Here is a 16,504-nt window from a genome sequence, read left to right as displayed (position 1 = left end):
CGATCAGTTTACTTTCCAATTCTCAACCACAGGTTCAATACCAGATCAAAACTAAGAGAATGATCAATTGAGTCACGACGCGATCGATTCACCTGAGTAGTGGGGGCGCGGGGCTGCCCCGAACATCGGCCTTAGTCATCAACAGTGGCAGAAAATGACTTCCAAGGTTAGGCGGTGTATATTGCGGCCGGGCTTATCGATAAGCCGGTGGCATTGTAGGACGTAGAACTTCCGTGAGACTTGCAAGTTGCTTCTCGGCATTACACAACCCGTGCCATTCACATCATCATGCCTGCTGATCAGGACTCCCTCTACGGGCAACCCCGTTCAAAGAAAATCAAAACTGAACAGACCACTTCCTCCAACCTCGCTTTCACTTCTCAGCTTTCTTCACTCATCGCCCAAGATGCGGCCTCCGCTCCGTCGCGTGGGCGCCACCGTCCTTCCAAGGATCCGAAGTCAGACATCTTTTCAAAACACAATAAAGGCACCCAGAAGCGCGCAGCTGCCGATCTCGCAGATGACAACAGGGCCGTCAAGCAGGTCCACAGGAGCACCCAGGACATTGGCTCCGTCGACGCCAACACGCTGGGCCGGTCTCGACGCCGCATGCAAGAAAAAGCGCGACTTTACGATGATATGAAGAAGGGACTACATCTTGCCGGCGACAGTGATGATGACGACATGCCGGTCGATCCATCCGACCCGGACGCCTACCTGGCCCGACTACGACGCAAGGAGAAAGACGTATTGGTTGATTTTGATCTCAAGCACGCAAACGAGGAGGCGGTCGAACAAGATGAGTCTGACGATGACAATGCATCGATTATTTCCTACGAAGACGAATTCGGCCGTTCTCGCCGTGGCACTCGCCGTGAAGCTGCCGAAGCTTCTCGCGCCAAGGATGAAGAAGCAGGTGCCCGAGCTGCCCGGGAACGCTGGCGCCCTGCTCGTCCCGACAACTTAATCTACGGAGAGACAGTTCAGACGGAAGCCTTCAATCCCGATGCCAAAATCGCGACGCATATGTCCAATCTCGCTGCTCGTCGTGACCGCTCGCCTACCCCGCCAGAGAATAAGCATTACAACGCCGAAACAGAGGTTCGCAACCGTGGAACTGGATTCTATAACTTTTCCACGGACGAGGAAGAGCGCAAGCAGCAGATGGAAGAACTCCGAATTCTGCGAGAGGAGACTATACTCAAGCGGAAAACGGACGAGGAGCGGATGGCTGAGCGCAATGCTCACATAGAGTGGCGACTCAAAGAGATCCAGAGACTTTCCGACGAGTACAAGGAGAAACGGCGCCTAGAGGACCTCGAAGCTGAACGCAACCCTAAGCCAAAAGCAACACCTCCACCTAAACCACCCCCCACGAGATTGTTGTATCCTGAGAACCCCACTCCATATGACTGGACTACATGCCCACTGGCGCGACGATATATCGCCATGGTTTATCCTCCATACGATATTGATGACTCTGTAAAGGACAAGGACACTACAAAGGAGGAAAAGGAGGAAACCTTCCTAGGTTATTTTCCCTAGTGTTTTGCGGTGGCCAAGTGACCTATCATCACGTTTTCCTTGCATCTGCACGCGCTTTGATTGACAACTTGCTTTCTGCCTTCTACTTTGCGTTTTCTTTTGTATGTGTGATACCCCTTCATTAGTTAACTTGCACTTTTACTTCCAAACAATGAGCTTTATTGAGGTTAGTCCATCCGTCTGTAGGCGTATTTTTCAACGTGTCCGAGCATCTCCAAAGCTAGAGTGCTTTAGCTCGATATGCGAAGCTCATTGTAAGTACCTACCTAGGTAGGTACCATGTAGGTAACGAATCCCGTTTGTAATCACCCCCGGGGGCATTTAAGATCACTTCTAAGGCCTCCTGGTCGACCAGTCTGTCCACGGTCGTTACATATGCACAGAGCGTTAATAACGAGAATGGCTACCATTACTAAAAGTGGAAATCTTGAATCATCACAGTCATATCAACATAACTCATCACTCATGTCAGAACAGAGATTCCAATTATAAGCAGGTCCCACAGTCCGTACCCTAGCTCGACCCAGCTCATCCAGGATTTCCAGGAAATTCCTGGCATCTATATCAAGTCCAGTCAGTCAGCAATAACTCGAGATCTGGTTCCAGTCTAACCACTTACCACGAGGCTTTTCGAACTCCAGGACATGATGTCCCTGCGATGTCTGCGGGGGGGTTATAATCATCCATAGACATAAATATCACAGGCTTGATATCGCGGACAATCACTGTCCGGGAATCGTATGACTTGAGCCAGCTGCGTTTCCCGAGGTTGTGAGTGACGAACGCAGTCCAGACGGGTGTGCTGCGGTTACTGTTATTAGAATTCAAGGTTAGGTTCGTGAAGTCAACACTTGACATACTGTTTCATCTCGCCGTCGTGGACCGACGACTGGAGTCTTATGGCTCCGGTCAGCCTATCTTTGTATATGCGCAGCGCGTGTGTATATCCATCTTCCCTGATTGTGCTAGAAGATGTCAGCTATTCGGCACTTAGTTCGCCTTCTTGGTATGGACTCACGCTCCAAAACGTTCCCGCTCGTGTGCCAGCTCGTGGTCTAAAATCTCTCCGATAGGGTGGCCTGCATCCTGGGAGCGCAATGCAAGGAATGTGTTATGGAATAGCACCAGATCTTTAAAATTAAAAGATGTAAGTATCGTTACTTCATCAGCCAAGGCAGAGTTTCAGATGGGCATTGCTGACCTTCCAACGTGGTGAACTTCAATTGCGTCCATAAAACAAGCTCTGTCCCGCGGTTCCGCCGCCTGCATAGTCGGAGGCAAGAGCCATCTCGCAAGATCTCTAGTAAATTAAGTGGCAGGCAGTAGTAGTCACTAGGACCTGTCCGGTGGGGCTCTTTGCAAAGGATGCGGACGCGGTGGTCTGATCTTCTTAGGTAGAAGGATACGCGCATGTCGGTCTCGTCATTCAGGGATCTATAGTGAGTTAGAACACATGCTCAAAGAGGGTTAAATATCCTCGACTTGCAATTGGAGGAGCTCCTCAAAGCCCTTGTCTTTAATTGATTGTTTAATGCCTGGATAAGGTTCCCCACGGCAGTGCGACCTATTGCCAAACATGTTAGCAAAGTCCCGAAATGAACAAGTCATCTATAGCTCACCTTTCTCTCACAGATGGTAGAGGAGTGCTGGTACTACTAGACCCAAATGTATCCTTAGCCCAGTGCTCTTTGATAATATCAGGGCTAGTCGAGTGGCTAGTAGTCGTCGTTGCAGATGTAGAAGTAAGTGGTGAGAGCGGGATATCCGGTACAGACGGCGGAAAATCCGAAGAAGTGGCCGATGAAGGCGACATCGGCGGGGGAGACAAATGCGGCGGTCGAGTGCGCTCGTATGACCTCCGCCGTCGTGTGTTCCGGTCACTCACTGGACGCTCTCTCTGCGGACGTTCCCACAGAGGGCGTTCCCTAACCGGAGGCTCCCTAACTGGATGCTCCCTAACCGGATGCTCCCTAACCGGATGATCCCTAAGCGGAGGCTCCCTAAGCGGAGGCTCCCTAAGCGGAGGCTCCCTAATCGGAGGCTCCCACACCGGGCTCGGAGTACTCGCGCGGTAGCCGGGAGGCGAGTCATCTGGGCGGAGCGTCATGCCGTCAAAGCGAGCAGCAAACCGGCTATCTTGAATCGAGAGCAGAACCTTGAAGCCATTGACGAGACCCACGAGGAGCGAGGAGGTGTAGTGATCACTAATAACACGAAATAAGCATACGCATGCGCTTTCTCCTACTGGGTGTTTTTTTGCGGAGCACCTACTTTTTAACAAGTCATTGAACTCTTTAAAGACGGTCTTATACTTGGCTAGGCGGGTGGCCAGGGTGTAATTTGATTGATCCCAAAAGAACCGGCTCAAAATTACCCATGTGCGCTTGTATCTTGCTGGACTAGCATCAGGGCCATCGAGACCTCGGAAAATATCGCCGATATCCTCGATGGTATATGCGAAACTGGCTTGCACCACATTCAAATCGGGCTTAATCAACTCAAAATAACGGCGTTTTCGTGGATCTTCAGCTAGACGCTCCAAGGTGGACAAGGATGAGCTGATTGCGTATAACTCGGACATGAGCGAGGTGATGTCGCCCACGTGTTCTGGGAGAGGATCTCGGAATACATAAAAGCCAGCCGCCACGTCGTCGGCGCTCTGGCGAGATGCGCGCAGAGCCTGAGCCATCTTATAGTCCGGAGGGTTAGGCCATAAGGTTGGGGGTTTTTTTTCTTTTTGGGAGGAGGGGGAAAGGGATATGGTGGGGAGGGCTATGGGAGAGGGGCTAGGGAAAAAAAAATTAGGAACTAAATAGGCCAATAGGCTCACATGCGAACAATTAAGATTATTTAACAAAGACGAAAAATCCCAGGAGATAAAAGAGGAAAAAAAAATAAAAGAAAAAGGGCCCATGAGGCTCTCCAGGGTTCTCCCTTGCGTCCAAGACCTGACGTGTTCACGCGCGAATGGCGGGGCTTGGTGGAGTCCTCTCCTCGTCATCTCCCGTTCAATAGACCGCTTGTTGTTGAACTGTCAGTGACAGAAGGTGTATACCACCTATGTTGTAGGTATAATAACCATAGGATAAGCTAGTATGTATAAGCTTCGGTTGACTCGGATTCCCATGGTTCACAAAGTATTTCCGCCTTAAATGTGGAGAACTGCTCGGTCTTACAGCCCCTTCAGTTAGACCAATCATATGTTAAAGCGCTTGGGATAAGTACAGAGTGTAGAGAATGAATCTTGACTGGATTTGGTTCCAGGTGCAAATTGTATACATATTGCATGATAGTCAAGTAAACCAGGGGGATTACCTAGGTAGATTACCAAGTGGAGTATCCACGAGTACTGAGAAGCAAATATTACAGGTCGATTGACTCGCCTCGACTCAGTTCGAAGTCTCCGGCTGTGTGCGCTCCTTTTTGGACTGGTATACTCGACAGCCCGAAGTTTATAGTGTTGCTGTAGCAGATATTTTGAACAATCACCTCAGAGTCCACACTATAATAGAATGTAGGCTCTTGGATTCTAACTATTATATCCAGAATACTAAAAATCAGAGCCAGCTGGCAACTATAAGGTATACCGTCGCCACGAATCTCCTCTACCCGGCTTGCATTGCATTCGTGTAACAACACACCATGCACCTCGAGTATAGGAAAATGCGGAACAATTAGTACGTACGCCACGTATAGATATGCAAAGCTTGAATTTAGAAGCGGGCTAGAACATCAATCCCACCATGAATCGCGTAAATTGGCTTATTAGGACTATTTGGGGCCAAGTCGGTCACTATGGAAACCATACTGAGCGAAAGTTGACACTCGGAAGAAGATCCATATAGGCTGTATAACCCAATAACATCAGAATAACTTCATGGATACTCGCGTTCGGCTTACATGGTCTACTCCGTACAGTTTCCTAACTGCACCGGGCTCATCAGCCCTATCTAACGGACTTTTTCATATCGGATTTACTCACTATAACTGCAAAACTACTAGTAGTAGTACTTGCTCTACACACTGCTCTGCTGCATTGGTTTCGCACACAAGGCCACTGTCCAAATTACCCCAGATGGCCTCCGATTCTCAGTAGAGAAAGGCCGCGTGAATAGAAAGCGTTTACAGAAGACCAGTCTGACAGAGTATAAAATCAAACAAATCAAATGTATCTAGGTGTTCCGCTCGTTGAGTACACACGTATCACACGCTTGTTATGCTGACGCATATGCCCGAATAAACGATGAATCCAAGACAAGAACAACAAGATCGTGATTGTCCCAAATGCACAATGCTCGCGCATATGTGCCGACAATTCCAGCAAAGCCCCGTTCAAAAGTGAATAGGTACACATCATACAATATCAACATGGCTTGGACCACTGCGCTGGTGGAGATTCCGTTCAGGAGCCCATCGAAGGCTATCAAATATCGAGGAGCCTCAGATTTAGCATATGGTGCTGGTTGGAACTGTGTGAATATATTTGCGTGACTGTGTCAATGTGCCGTAGAACACCGGTTTTGAAGACAGCCATCTAACTAGCCCTTGCTTAGAGCGTAGTCGACATGCATAAGACTCACCAGTCCCGAATGTATGATGCTCTTATGCAAACACGTTGTTAAGGCTGGTCTGTTCGCCGGCGCCTTCCCGATTCAAGGCCCCGTATAATCAGCTCATTGTCTGACGCTGGTATGGTTGAACCACCTCCGCGAGCCCGGTGTTGTGGTGAGGCCGTATCATCGTATCGTATTGTCGCTCCGCTGTTTTCTTACCTTGCGAGCCCTAACAGTGAACGTCTTGTGTCCTTCCTGTGTTGATATATATGAGCCCGGTGTCGTAGTGAGACCGTATCATCGTATCGTATCGTCGCTCCGCGATCTCGCGAGCCCTAACTGTAAACGTCCTGTGTCCTCCTGCGTTGACATACTGAATCATATCCGCGAGCCCGGACCGGTGTCGTGGTGACCGTAATCATCGTATCGTATTGTCGCCCTGCTGTCTTCTCATCGCATTGTGAGCCCTAACTGTAAACGTCCTGTGTCCTCCTACGTTGATATGCTGAATCACTCTATAAGCCCGGTGTCGTGGTAACCGTATCCTCGTATTGTCGTATTGTCGCCCTGTTGTCTTCTTATCGCATCGTAAGCCCTAACTGTGAACGTTTGTCCTTCCTGCATTGATATGCTGAATCATATCCGCGAGCCCGGTGTCGTGGTGACCGTAATCATCGTATCGTATTGTCGCCCTGCTGTCTTCTTATCGCATTGTGAGCCCTAACTGTGAACGTTTGTCCTTCCTGTGTTGATATACTAAACCATATCCGCGAGCCCGGTGTCGTGGTGACCGTAATCATCGTATCGTATTGTCGCCCTGCTGTCTTCTTATCGCATTGTGAGCCCTAACTGTGAACGTCCTGTGTCCTTCCTGCATTGACATACTGAATCATATCCGCGAGCCCGGTGTCGTGGTGACCGTATCATCGTATCGTATTGTCGCCCTGCTCTCTTCTCATCGCATTGTGAGCCCTAACTGTAAACGCCCTATATTGTTATAGCGCTGCTTACCGTCGTGTCCATATTCTGTGACCGTATCCTGACGTATCATGGCACCGTATCACGTCGTATATCGTATTGTCGAACCCCGCGCATACCGCATGAACATGGCGGGTTTCATGTTATCCACCCAAATTTCACCAATGTCAAACGTGTGCATCTTCAGGTGGGGTTTGAGGGTTTCGAGTCGGGGTTTCACGATCGAGCTCCAGATAGCTGCAGGCTTCCAGTTCATTGCAGTGGACAACGCTTTGTGATGGATCGGGCTGCTTTCTGTTCGGTTTCCGCTTGGTCCGGTTCGGAATCTCCCTATAAAAGCCCGTGGCCATCGGATAGACTGCTGGTTAGAGGATCCCCATGTACTCACAACATTTTGAAACAAACTCAAGGTTAAGCTTCGAGCTTCGACCCCGGATTATTGGGGCGGTGAATGACGCAGGCGGTAAGTCCCTGCTTCGCGGGGCAAAAAGCTCAGCTCTCCAGAGCTCCCGAAGCTTCCCCGAGGCTGTCACATTCAGAGCTACTCCGTAGTGAGAGGTCAATTGAAGAGGGCGCATAACACACCTTGCATAACAGACTGAAGCTTGCTTCGAATCATCCCCACAAGTAAGGGACACTGCCAACGCTTTTCTTAACGGTTCTTACGATGTTGAAGCTACTTGGAAGAAGTCTTGGCACTAGTTTAAAAGGTTGAGATTTCCCATTGATAACTTAATACCCTCGATAGGAGCAAAGAGGAACAGTTCAGAAGCAAGTAAACCCCAGCCGTCCTCCAAACCCAGAAACCGTGAACGAAACCATCCGAAAAAAGATCAGAGAACCATTAGAGAAACACAAACGCCCAGAGGCAAAAGACGAAGTGAGATTAAGAGGGCACTTAGGAGGACTCTTCCTCTTCCTCCTCCTCGGCCTTGGCGAGGTAGGCGGCCTTCTCCTCTTCGTAGCGCTTCTTGTCAGCGGCAGCTTTGTCATCGTATGGCTTGCGGTCGGTCTCGCTGAGAGCCTTCCACTTGTCACCAAGCTGCTTGCCAACCTGTCCTGTAGGGGTGTTAGATATGTACAATGAAGCTGGAGGATCAATACTGACCGAAGCTGATACCAGGGTTCTCCTCGCGAACCTTGTCGCGGTTGTCGTTGGCGAAGAACATGTAGGCGGACAGACCGCGCTTGGGAGCGTTGGGGTCTAGGATGGAATTAGTACAAGCCGATGACAAGTAGCTTACTTGCATGTTGACTTACCCTTCTTGCGGCGCTGGACGCGCTTCTCGGGAGCCTTGCGGGTGGACTTGGTGGTGCTTTCCTTAGGCATGATGACTGATGAAGGTTAGATGTGGTTTCCAAGGGGTTTTGCCACAACGGGTGTAATGCAGGAGAAATGAAACGGGCAATTGAGTCAAGTGAAGGTTCATAGGCGCAATTGACATGGAATAAAAGGAATCGGAGTGTAGATGAGAGGGGAGAAGGGCAGACGCGTATGTTTGCTAGACGCGTTGCGCGCAAGCAAATCACTTGCGACCGAGGGAACAGAGCTTCAGGATGATAGGGATAAGATCAACTCACATGAATTCGAAGATCACGATGTGGAATATGCTGAAAAAAATGGAACTATATGTTTCCATGTTAGTTGAGTGGACAAAAACATAGATTGAGATGCGCGCGACCGCAGGGTCGGCGCAAATTGGAAAAAAAGAAGACAGGGAATGAGGCGAAAATAAATGATTCCAAGGACGAAAAGAACCGGAAAAAAAAGGGGAATGTGGTGGTGGTGGTGAAAAAGCGCCAAAGTGTATATACTCGTTGATATGCAGTACCTTTTTTTGTATGGGAGCGATTTGTATGGGGGAGTTGGTAGTGTAGGAAGATAGTAAGAGAAGAGAAGAGTAGAGGGGGGAGGGCCGTAGTAGTAGCAAAGAGAGGGGGGCCACAGCAAGGGAAAGGCAAGCACGGTTTCGCTGGTTTCGCTGACTGGCTGAGAGAAATGTATGGGTATTACTTGTAATTTACATTGTCCACCATACTATTTCGCACTGATTCCCCGAAATTTTACGTATTATTTCCTTAAATTACCTTCAATGATTCCGTCACTATCGTTTGCCATTGATATATTCATACACTTGCAATTTTTTCTTCTTTTTTTTTCCTCAAAGGCACGTCTTTGTGGGATCAATTGTTGTATGAGAGGAATTCAATACGGCGTTATGAAACGAGATCATTCCGGCACTTGGGACTTGTGGATTGCGCTCCGTCATATTAATAAACCGCGCAAACGTACAGGTATACGATACACGGTACCACCATAATAAAAGCATTCGCTCGGCAAGTACCTCATACCTGTCATTTACGAGGTGTTTGCCATTGAATTTCAATATTGATCTAAGTTATATTGCAATTTTTTTTCTACTGAATAATATGACAGGCAACGATGCTCTTTTAGCTCATGTTGTTGTTGTTGTTGTTGTTGTTGTTGCAAGCAGGCTACGATGTATGTCATAGAGATTCTAGAAATCATTTAAGAGATATGCGGAAGGAGCTAGAAATAACAAATCAAACCTTTCATAACGTATTCAGTTTCGGGGTTCCTTGTGAACAGACACTCAGCATTATGGACTTACTTCCATCTGGTATAGCGTACTCCGGATAAGGCTTTGGTCGCTAGTCGCCAGGTCATGCGTAGGCACATGTACATATTGACTTGTATGGGGTACCTTTGCGGTCCTAGGAAAAAAAAACACAGGTCCCAGTTCACTATCATTGGTGTCATTGTCCCTCTAGCTGATAAAATAAGAATTTAGAAAACAAGGTCTTTATAAGCTCTCGGTGTCAAAACCAGTGTGATTATCATTAGGTTGGGAATTCTGTGTAATAGTGCAAACCCTAATTATCATGCAAAGCGTGACTAGAGGTGCGTACATAACAGTGTGAGTACAGACTCAACTATCATCTTCAGGCAAGGGCGGATGGTTGCTCAGATCATAAGCGTGGCGTACCCTCTTAGCGTAACCCCAATTGGAAACACGGCTGGGTAGGTACCTAGGAACTCAGGGAAGTATTGACATTGATTACCGTGTTGATAAAGGGGGATACCTGCTCCAAAGCAGTCATAAGCATGAACGAATATGGCATAGGGTTATCGCTGTTTTCTTAGCCCGAGGATTATCCACGACTGATAGGTTACAAAGTGAAACGGCTTACCTACCTAGGTAGATAGAGTAGTTAGAAGGTTAGACTCCTTCCTTACAGAGCCGGATCACACCATTATCACAAGCTAAATTCAGAATAGATGTCTTTTTTTGTTATGACTACGGATATTCTAACTATCTACCTAGGTAGCTCCTAGCCCTCAGATTGCTTATTTATCTGCAGATACCATGGGTGCAGAGGAGTAGGATGGCATCTTGCTACAATATTGAAAGATCGACGGATCAAAAGCAAAAGTCGACACTCCGCAGAGATTGTCGGATTCATAAAAGCGCATAGACCACCGATGAACATTCTATTCAGCAGAGAAGCAGAGAGAAGTCCCTTCTGTTTACTCCGTACACATACCATTGGTACTGCAGTACAGTACTGGGGCAGTGTAAGGGCTAATCCACCTGTAATGTCCGTACTCCGTACAGTTCCACGCCTTCCGACAGGAAAGCGTCATAGAGTTCGCGTCTGTATTATGAACTTCAAATCACTTCAATGTTGGTAAATCATCTGTACCTAATTAGACTGTACTAGTTATGCGTTTATCCGGCAATAGAGCCCTTACTTCTAGGATGCGACCAACATACCTAGGTACTGTACACCGCTGTGTATAGCCGTCATTATTGCAGTTATGGACTCTTGTCCTGGTGTAATATTATCCTATCCACATTATTCCGTCTAAAATTACCAAATCCCATTTTTTTCTCTTAGGAACAGAAATCGAATGTTCCGGAGACTTGGGGTATTTTCGTACAGCGCCTGTGCTCCTGAAGTACTCCGTACAGTTAGGGGAATTAGAGGGGAAAAAAACATCCGAAACGCGTCAAAGGAAAAACAAAACATCAGTCACTTTCATCCAGCACCAACGCGCGCAACATGTCGTCATCGGCCCAATTTAATCCACTGGCAACAACCACAGCACTTGCAATGGACTTCATAGTCTCCCACTGAGCTTTGCGCGCCTTCAAATCTGTTTCAAGACTGTCCAGTTGGGATAGCAGCTCATGGTCTTCGAGCTTCTCTCTCCATGATGAATCTTCTTTTGTGAGCTCTAATAACTGGCGCACCAGTTCCTGGTTTTCGCGATTGATCTGTAGATTCTTTACTTCCAGATTTGAGAGTTGCCTCAGAACCAAGTCATGTGCCGATGCAAGATTCTCATGTGCAAGTGCAAGGACATCGCGACGATTTACCAGACAAAGAAGGGCTCTATGTATACCTTCATTAGACTTGGGTCCAGCTCAATGGCTTTTCGTGGGTACCTACCTCTCAGCAGGGGTGGCAGCCTTCAGATGAACGGCTTTGAGAATAGGCTCAGTCATGAGGATAGTGCGAATGGCCTTCCTCCTGACTGTATAAGTGGATCGTGCCTCCAGGAGCTCACGTTCCGCGATTGCGAGCTGTTCTTCGGGATCTGAGCCCGAAAATGATTCCAGTTCTAATAGGATGAAAGCGATTAGACAAAAGCGACAGACAAAAAAAGCAAAGGAAAAACTAAAAACAGAAAAAAAAGCATAGCGAAGCTTTTATCAGACTCACCTTGTTCGAGAAATGCCTTTTCTAATTGTTGTTCCTGGACTTGGTTGTAGAGCTGCAGCACCAAGGCCTCTTTATCCGATAGTGTCAAGACATCGCGAGGGTCGTCTGCAGAATAATCTAGTAGTGTCACCTCGCCAGATTGCAGGTGAGGCAGCGACTGGCCATGTTTTGCAGCCATGGATGTACATATGTAGATCCCATGAACGCGGGCGTATCTGGTGATATGAAGATGAGACCGGAGGCGGTGGGCGAGCTTCCCCGGCCACATGAGGTTGCTCCGCAACCTTTCAACGTCTTGACCAGCCTGATCGGGGGCTTCAGGACTGTGATACATTTCTTTTTTTCTCTTACATGTATCTCCTTCTTTGGGAAATATTTCTCACATTTCTCTCTTACTGAGCATCTAAGCTCGCCTGGTGCCGAGGGGGGTAATGTCGTTGCACATCTACATTGCTCACACTGGGGAGCATTTCCTGGCTGATCCAGTGGCATTTGCCTCGTAGGTTTCCACTATCTCTATTCGATGATTTCTACCATCTGTTTATCTATATTTGAATGGACCTATCTGAACTCTAGCTGACGCCCGTCCAATCTCTATAGTCCCGATGCTCTGAAGTCATGGATCGTTCGCAATACATCTATTCCACCCGCGCGGCAAATATTGATGACCGCCCGGGGGAAGAATGTCAAGGTCCAAACGCTCGCTACGGAGGTGGGGCATTATCATATCAACCATGACCTGGAAACAAGCTAACTCGCAGGCGACCATCGCAGAACGAGATCTTTGTATATGACCGACAATACGTCAGTGAACCAGGCGACGTCCAATTTCCGGAACTACCTCCTCCTGAACCATTTCGACCCGGTAGCCCCCCAGCGACTCTCAAAGACGTGAATGACCTGCAGGCATGGCGGAACCTTTATATGACACGGCGCAACTGGGCACTGGACTTGTCCAGTCGCTGTGGGTCGATTGATAAGAACCTCCGAGAACATAACGAGCGAACCGATGTGATAAATCGTGCGGTGGGCGTGGCTCTGGAGAACCTCAAGTCCCACGTGGGTAACCTAGAGCATCGGTTCCAAGAGGCACAGTCGTGGGCGAATAGCCTTTTAGAAGAGCAGCGGGCTGCTTTAGATGGCTGGCAACGAGCTCTTTCCACACTGGACAATATTCCGGCACGTAAAGATTTCCCTCTTCTTGGACGCCCGTCCACGCCCAAAATGGACAAGGATCGACCAACCGGAACGCTACGTGACTTTGTCGACGTAGGGGAGGTTCATCGGGCTGGATCGGAGGCAGCGACTGCATCATCGGCCTTTGCTGGTAATGTCCATGACATTGAGAAGACAATCGGTGACATCGCCTCGGACACTCAACGTCTGGTGGACGAGGCCCTTGCCTCAGATTCCGATGGGGTGGATGGGCTGCTGGAAGAAGTGGAGACTATCGCGAAGAAGATTGGGTCTGACTATGAGCATGTTCTCAGCCTGCCGAACAACCAGAAAACCTTGGCCAATATATCAAGACTCGCATTGAGCCATACCCAAGACCTTCTTCCATCGCTGGCGGATATCAGCACCGAGCTTCAAGCTGCGCTGGAGCACGCTGTGCAGCGCCGGGGGGCCGCAGAGAAAGCGGCCATTGAGCATATGCGCACGATTTCCTCACTTGAGTCTAGACTTGCCGACGCCCATGCACGAATGGTCAATCTGGACGTGGGAAGTAATGCCTTTGAGATTATCTACTCTGTCTTTCAGATGCCAATGGTATACGGGTCGATTCTTATCGAATCAGTGCGGCGGCGAGAATGGAGTGATAAGATCAAGACTGATTCCCTGACGCTGGCCGAGGAGATGGCAGTCTTGAGAGATGAGGAGCAACGCCGCAGAAAGAAATGGCTTAAAAACATGGGAGACTTCGTGACTGTGACTGACTCCACCACGCCGGGAATCGAAGTCAACCTTCAAGGTCAGGATGAGGAATGGCCTGAAGTAGCTCGGAAAGAGATTGAGTATTACATCGACGATTTAAAGACCACTCATTCCTTGGCCAGCATAGCGGAAGAGCTCACCCAGCAAATTAAGGAGCTGGATGCACCCACTCGACAGCAAAGGCGACGGGCCAAAGCATTCAAACAAGGCAGTGTGTTTGACATGAGCCGGAGCTCTATATTACGTGCTGATGACTCCGTCCGTAGCTTGCAAGAAGAAAAGACAAAGCTGGAAGAAAGGCTCAAGGGGTCTGACAGCCGTGTCCGGAAGTTGGAAGACCTTTTGCATCGTCAGAGCCAGCTCAGCCGGCCACCGAGCGGCAACTTCGGCCCAGACTTCCCAGGTTCACCTGCGTCTCCACACCCTGACGCACTATCCAGACGGTCATCCGTCTCTTCAAGGCGCGTCTCAGCGACTCAGTCTGCCGAAGACAAAGCACTCATCCAGCGCATCGTTTCGCTTGAAGCAGAATTGGCGGCCGAGAGAGATGCAGTCCAGCGACTCCACAAGGAAGCTCACGCCGAGCGGCAAACAAATTCCGACAAGTTCCAAGAAGCCCAATCCACCAAAAAGGATCTCATAGGCAACCTCGAAGCGCGCCAACGCGAATTCGAAGATGAGCGCCGATATCTGGACTCGGAGCTAAAGAAGTTCAGACTCCGTACGGAGGAAATGGAAGAAGAGCTAGATCGACTTATGGATAGCAGAGAGCATGGAAGACAAGAGATTGACGATCGGATGCACCAGCTTGAAGTCGACCTTGAAAATGCCCATGCCAGCTCCGCCGACGATGCACAGAAAATCGTTGATCTTAATGCACAGATCCAAACTCGGCAAGAGCGAGAAGAAGCCCTCCACGCTAAGATTGATGATCTCGAGCACCGACAAGCGGAGTTCGAGCAAAAGCATCAGGAAAGTTATCAAGCCCTCCAAGCTATTTTCATGAACCTCTCGCCCGGGGGCATTGTGCCTGCTGAACTTCCCGACGTAATCAAGGCCATTGAGGTTCTTTCTGAGGGCCTGACGATCCACGCCAAGAGCACGGAATCGAGCGCAGCCCAGGCAATGGCTGAAAATAAGACCCTTGAAGAACAAGTTTCGAAATTCGAGTCGGAGGCAGAAGAGCGGGCAAAGAGCTTCGACGAGTGCAAGGCCGAATTGTCGCAACTAACTGAGGAGCTCTCAGGCGCGCGATCAAAGGTGGAAGAGTTGACCGGTGAACTGGACAAAGAGCGATCTAAGTTCAGTTCCTTACACTCTCAAATGACTGCCGGAGAGAATGGCTCCGAAGCACTGCGTGAACAGATCGCCGAAGAGGAACGGAAACAGGCGGATCTGTCACGGAAACTGGCTGAAGCTGAAAGCGAAGCGCGAAATTTGAAAGACCAGGCTGCGGAATGGGAGAGAAAGGCAGGGGCCACTTCGGAGACCGAGGAGCAGGCTGTGGCGCGGCTGGAAGCTCGTGGTACAAAGTCTCTCGAGCTTTCGAATCGACTATTTGCGCAGGTTGAAAAGCTGGGTCGGATGCTCGAGCAATTGGGTTTCACCATCATTCAGCAAGACGGTCAGCTCCTTGTCCAGCGTGCTTCGAAGCTCAGTGCATCGTCGGGCCTGGGTGAAAGCCTTGCCCAGTCAGGTATTGTATCCCTGAAGCCGGACAGAACGCTTCTGGACTGGATGCAAGCCGAAAGCCTGGAGGATGAAGAGACCAAATTCTCGGCTTTCATGGAAAGTCTAGCTCAGTTCGACGTGGCTATATTTGGTGATGTTGTTGTCAAACGCGTCAAGGACATCGAAGTCCTAGCGCGAAAATGGCAAAAGGAAGCTCGAGGCTATCGTGAAAAATACCACCGAGTCCAGAGTGAGGCTCATGACAAGATTGCCTACAGATCGTTCAAAGAAGGCGACCTTGCTCTCTTCCTTCCAACTCGGAATCAGGCAATCCGCTCCTGGGCAGCCTTCAACGTGGGTGCGCCGCACTATTTCCTCCGCGAGCAAGATTCGCACAAACTACAAGCTCGAGACTGGCTTCTCGCCCGCATCACCAAGATCGAGGAACGGGTTGTAGATCTGTCCAAGTCAATGAACGGTGTCGTGCCAGACCGTCGGTCCCTCGGGGACGCCAGCGACGGCGCCTCTCTAGACGACGAGAATCCATTCGAGCTTTCAGACGGCCTCCGTTGGTACCTCCTCGAGGCCGTAGAAGAGAAGCCCGGTGCGCCTGCCACACCGGGCATAGCGAAGAGCACAGTTGCATCTGCGCACGTCGATGCCAAGGGTAGCATCCGCCTCAAACGTGGTACGGACGAGGGCGCCATTGCCAAGACCCTATCCAGGAGCCTTGATAGCCGCCGTGAGAGCTCGACTTCTAAGCGGGGTACCCCCACGCCGTCGCAGCACGCCGTCGAATCCACGACTGATCTTGTACGCCCCGCCGAAGCTGACGCAGGATCGCAGCCTCGAGAGGCTGCTCCGATCTTCGACGAGGTTCGCCGTGACCTGCTCTCCGGCCCGTGAAAAGTAGGGATTGACTTATCTATCTTCCGTCTTTTCCGGGTCTGTTTTGGTATGATCTAGTACCTGGTGCTAATAGTTTTCTTTGGCTTAGGATTCTCTTTCTGCACCGGCTCAACCAAACATAAGTGGCACCGCTTCTTCTCCCTCTCGATCGACGTCTGATCGTC

General features: G+C 49.5%; 5 protein-coding genes across 5 annotated transcripts; 2 read left to right on the top strand and 3 right to left on the bottom strand.

Annotated features, from left to right (window-relative positions):
- Positions 1-288: 288 nt before the first annotated feature.
- On the top strand, positions 289-1,545 carry N7489_009067 (CCDC174 family protein; the record flags this gene model as incomplete). Its single annotated transcript, XM_056714817.1, has 1 exon — positions 289-1,545. The coding sequence occupies one exon, from the start codon at positions 289-291 to the stop codon at positions 1,543-1,545; it is 1,257 nt and encodes a 418-aa protein (XP_056562439.1).
- Positions 1,546-2,160: 615 nt separating this feature from the next.
- N7489_009066 (uncharacterized protein) lies at positions 2,161-4,234 on the bottom strand (the record flags this gene model as incomplete). The annotated part of the gene is made up of 5 exons (XM_056714816.1): positions 2,161-2,356; positions 2,406-2,510; positions 2,564-2,675; positions 2,747-2,979; positions 3,165-4,234. The coding sequence occupies 5 exons, from the start codon at positions 4,232-4,234 to the stop codon at positions 2,161-2,163; spliced, it is 1,716 nt and encodes a 571-aa protein (XP_056562438.1).
- A 3,740-nt stretch (positions 4,235-7,974) lies between these two features.
- Positions 7,975-8,406, bottom strand: nhp6 (high-mobility group nucleosome-binding protein; the record flags this gene model as incomplete). The annotated part of the gene is made up of 3 exons (XM_056714815.1): positions 7,975-8,135; positions 8,185-8,280; positions 8,337-8,406. The coding sequence occupies 3 exons, from the start codon at positions 8,404-8,406 to the stop codon at positions 7,975-7,977; spliced, it is 327 nt and encodes a 108-aa protein (XP_056562437.1).
- Positions 8,407-11,128: 2,722 nt separating this feature from the next.
- N7489_009064 (centromere protein H) lies at positions 11,129-12,003 on the bottom strand (the record flags this gene model as incomplete). The annotated part of the gene is made up of 3 exons (XM_056714814.1): positions 11,129-11,495; positions 11,553-11,724; positions 11,826-12,003. The coding sequence occupies 3 exons, from the start codon at positions 12,001-12,003 to the stop codon at positions 11,129-11,131; spliced, it is 717 nt and encodes a 238-aa protein (XP_056562436.1).
- Positions 12,004-12,256: 253 nt separating this feature from the next.
- On the top strand, positions 12,257-16,337 carry atg11 (autophagy protein ATG11; the record flags this gene model as incomplete). Its single annotated transcript, XM_056714813.1, has 3 exons — positions 12,257-12,324; positions 12,426-12,537; positions 12,600-16,337. 3 exons carry the CDS (start codon positions 12,257-12,259, stop codon positions 16,335-16,337), a joined length of 3,918 nt encoding a protein of 1,305 aa, XP_056562435.1.
- Between the last annotated feature and the right edge of the window lie 167 nt (positions 16,338-16,504).

The sequence above is a fragment of the Penicillium chrysogenum genome, assembly GCF_028827035.1.
Source record: "Penicillium chrysogenum strain IBT 35668 chromosome Unknown utg000005l_segment0_segment0, whole genome shotgun sequence".
NCBI classification, from domain to species: domain Eukaryota; kingdom Fungi; phylum Ascomycota; class Eurotiomycetes; order Eurotiales; family Aspergillaceae; genus Penicillium; species Penicillium chrysogenum.
Note: the sequence above shows the minus strand (reverse complement) of the source record. Positions and strands in the feature narration are given on the sequence as shown.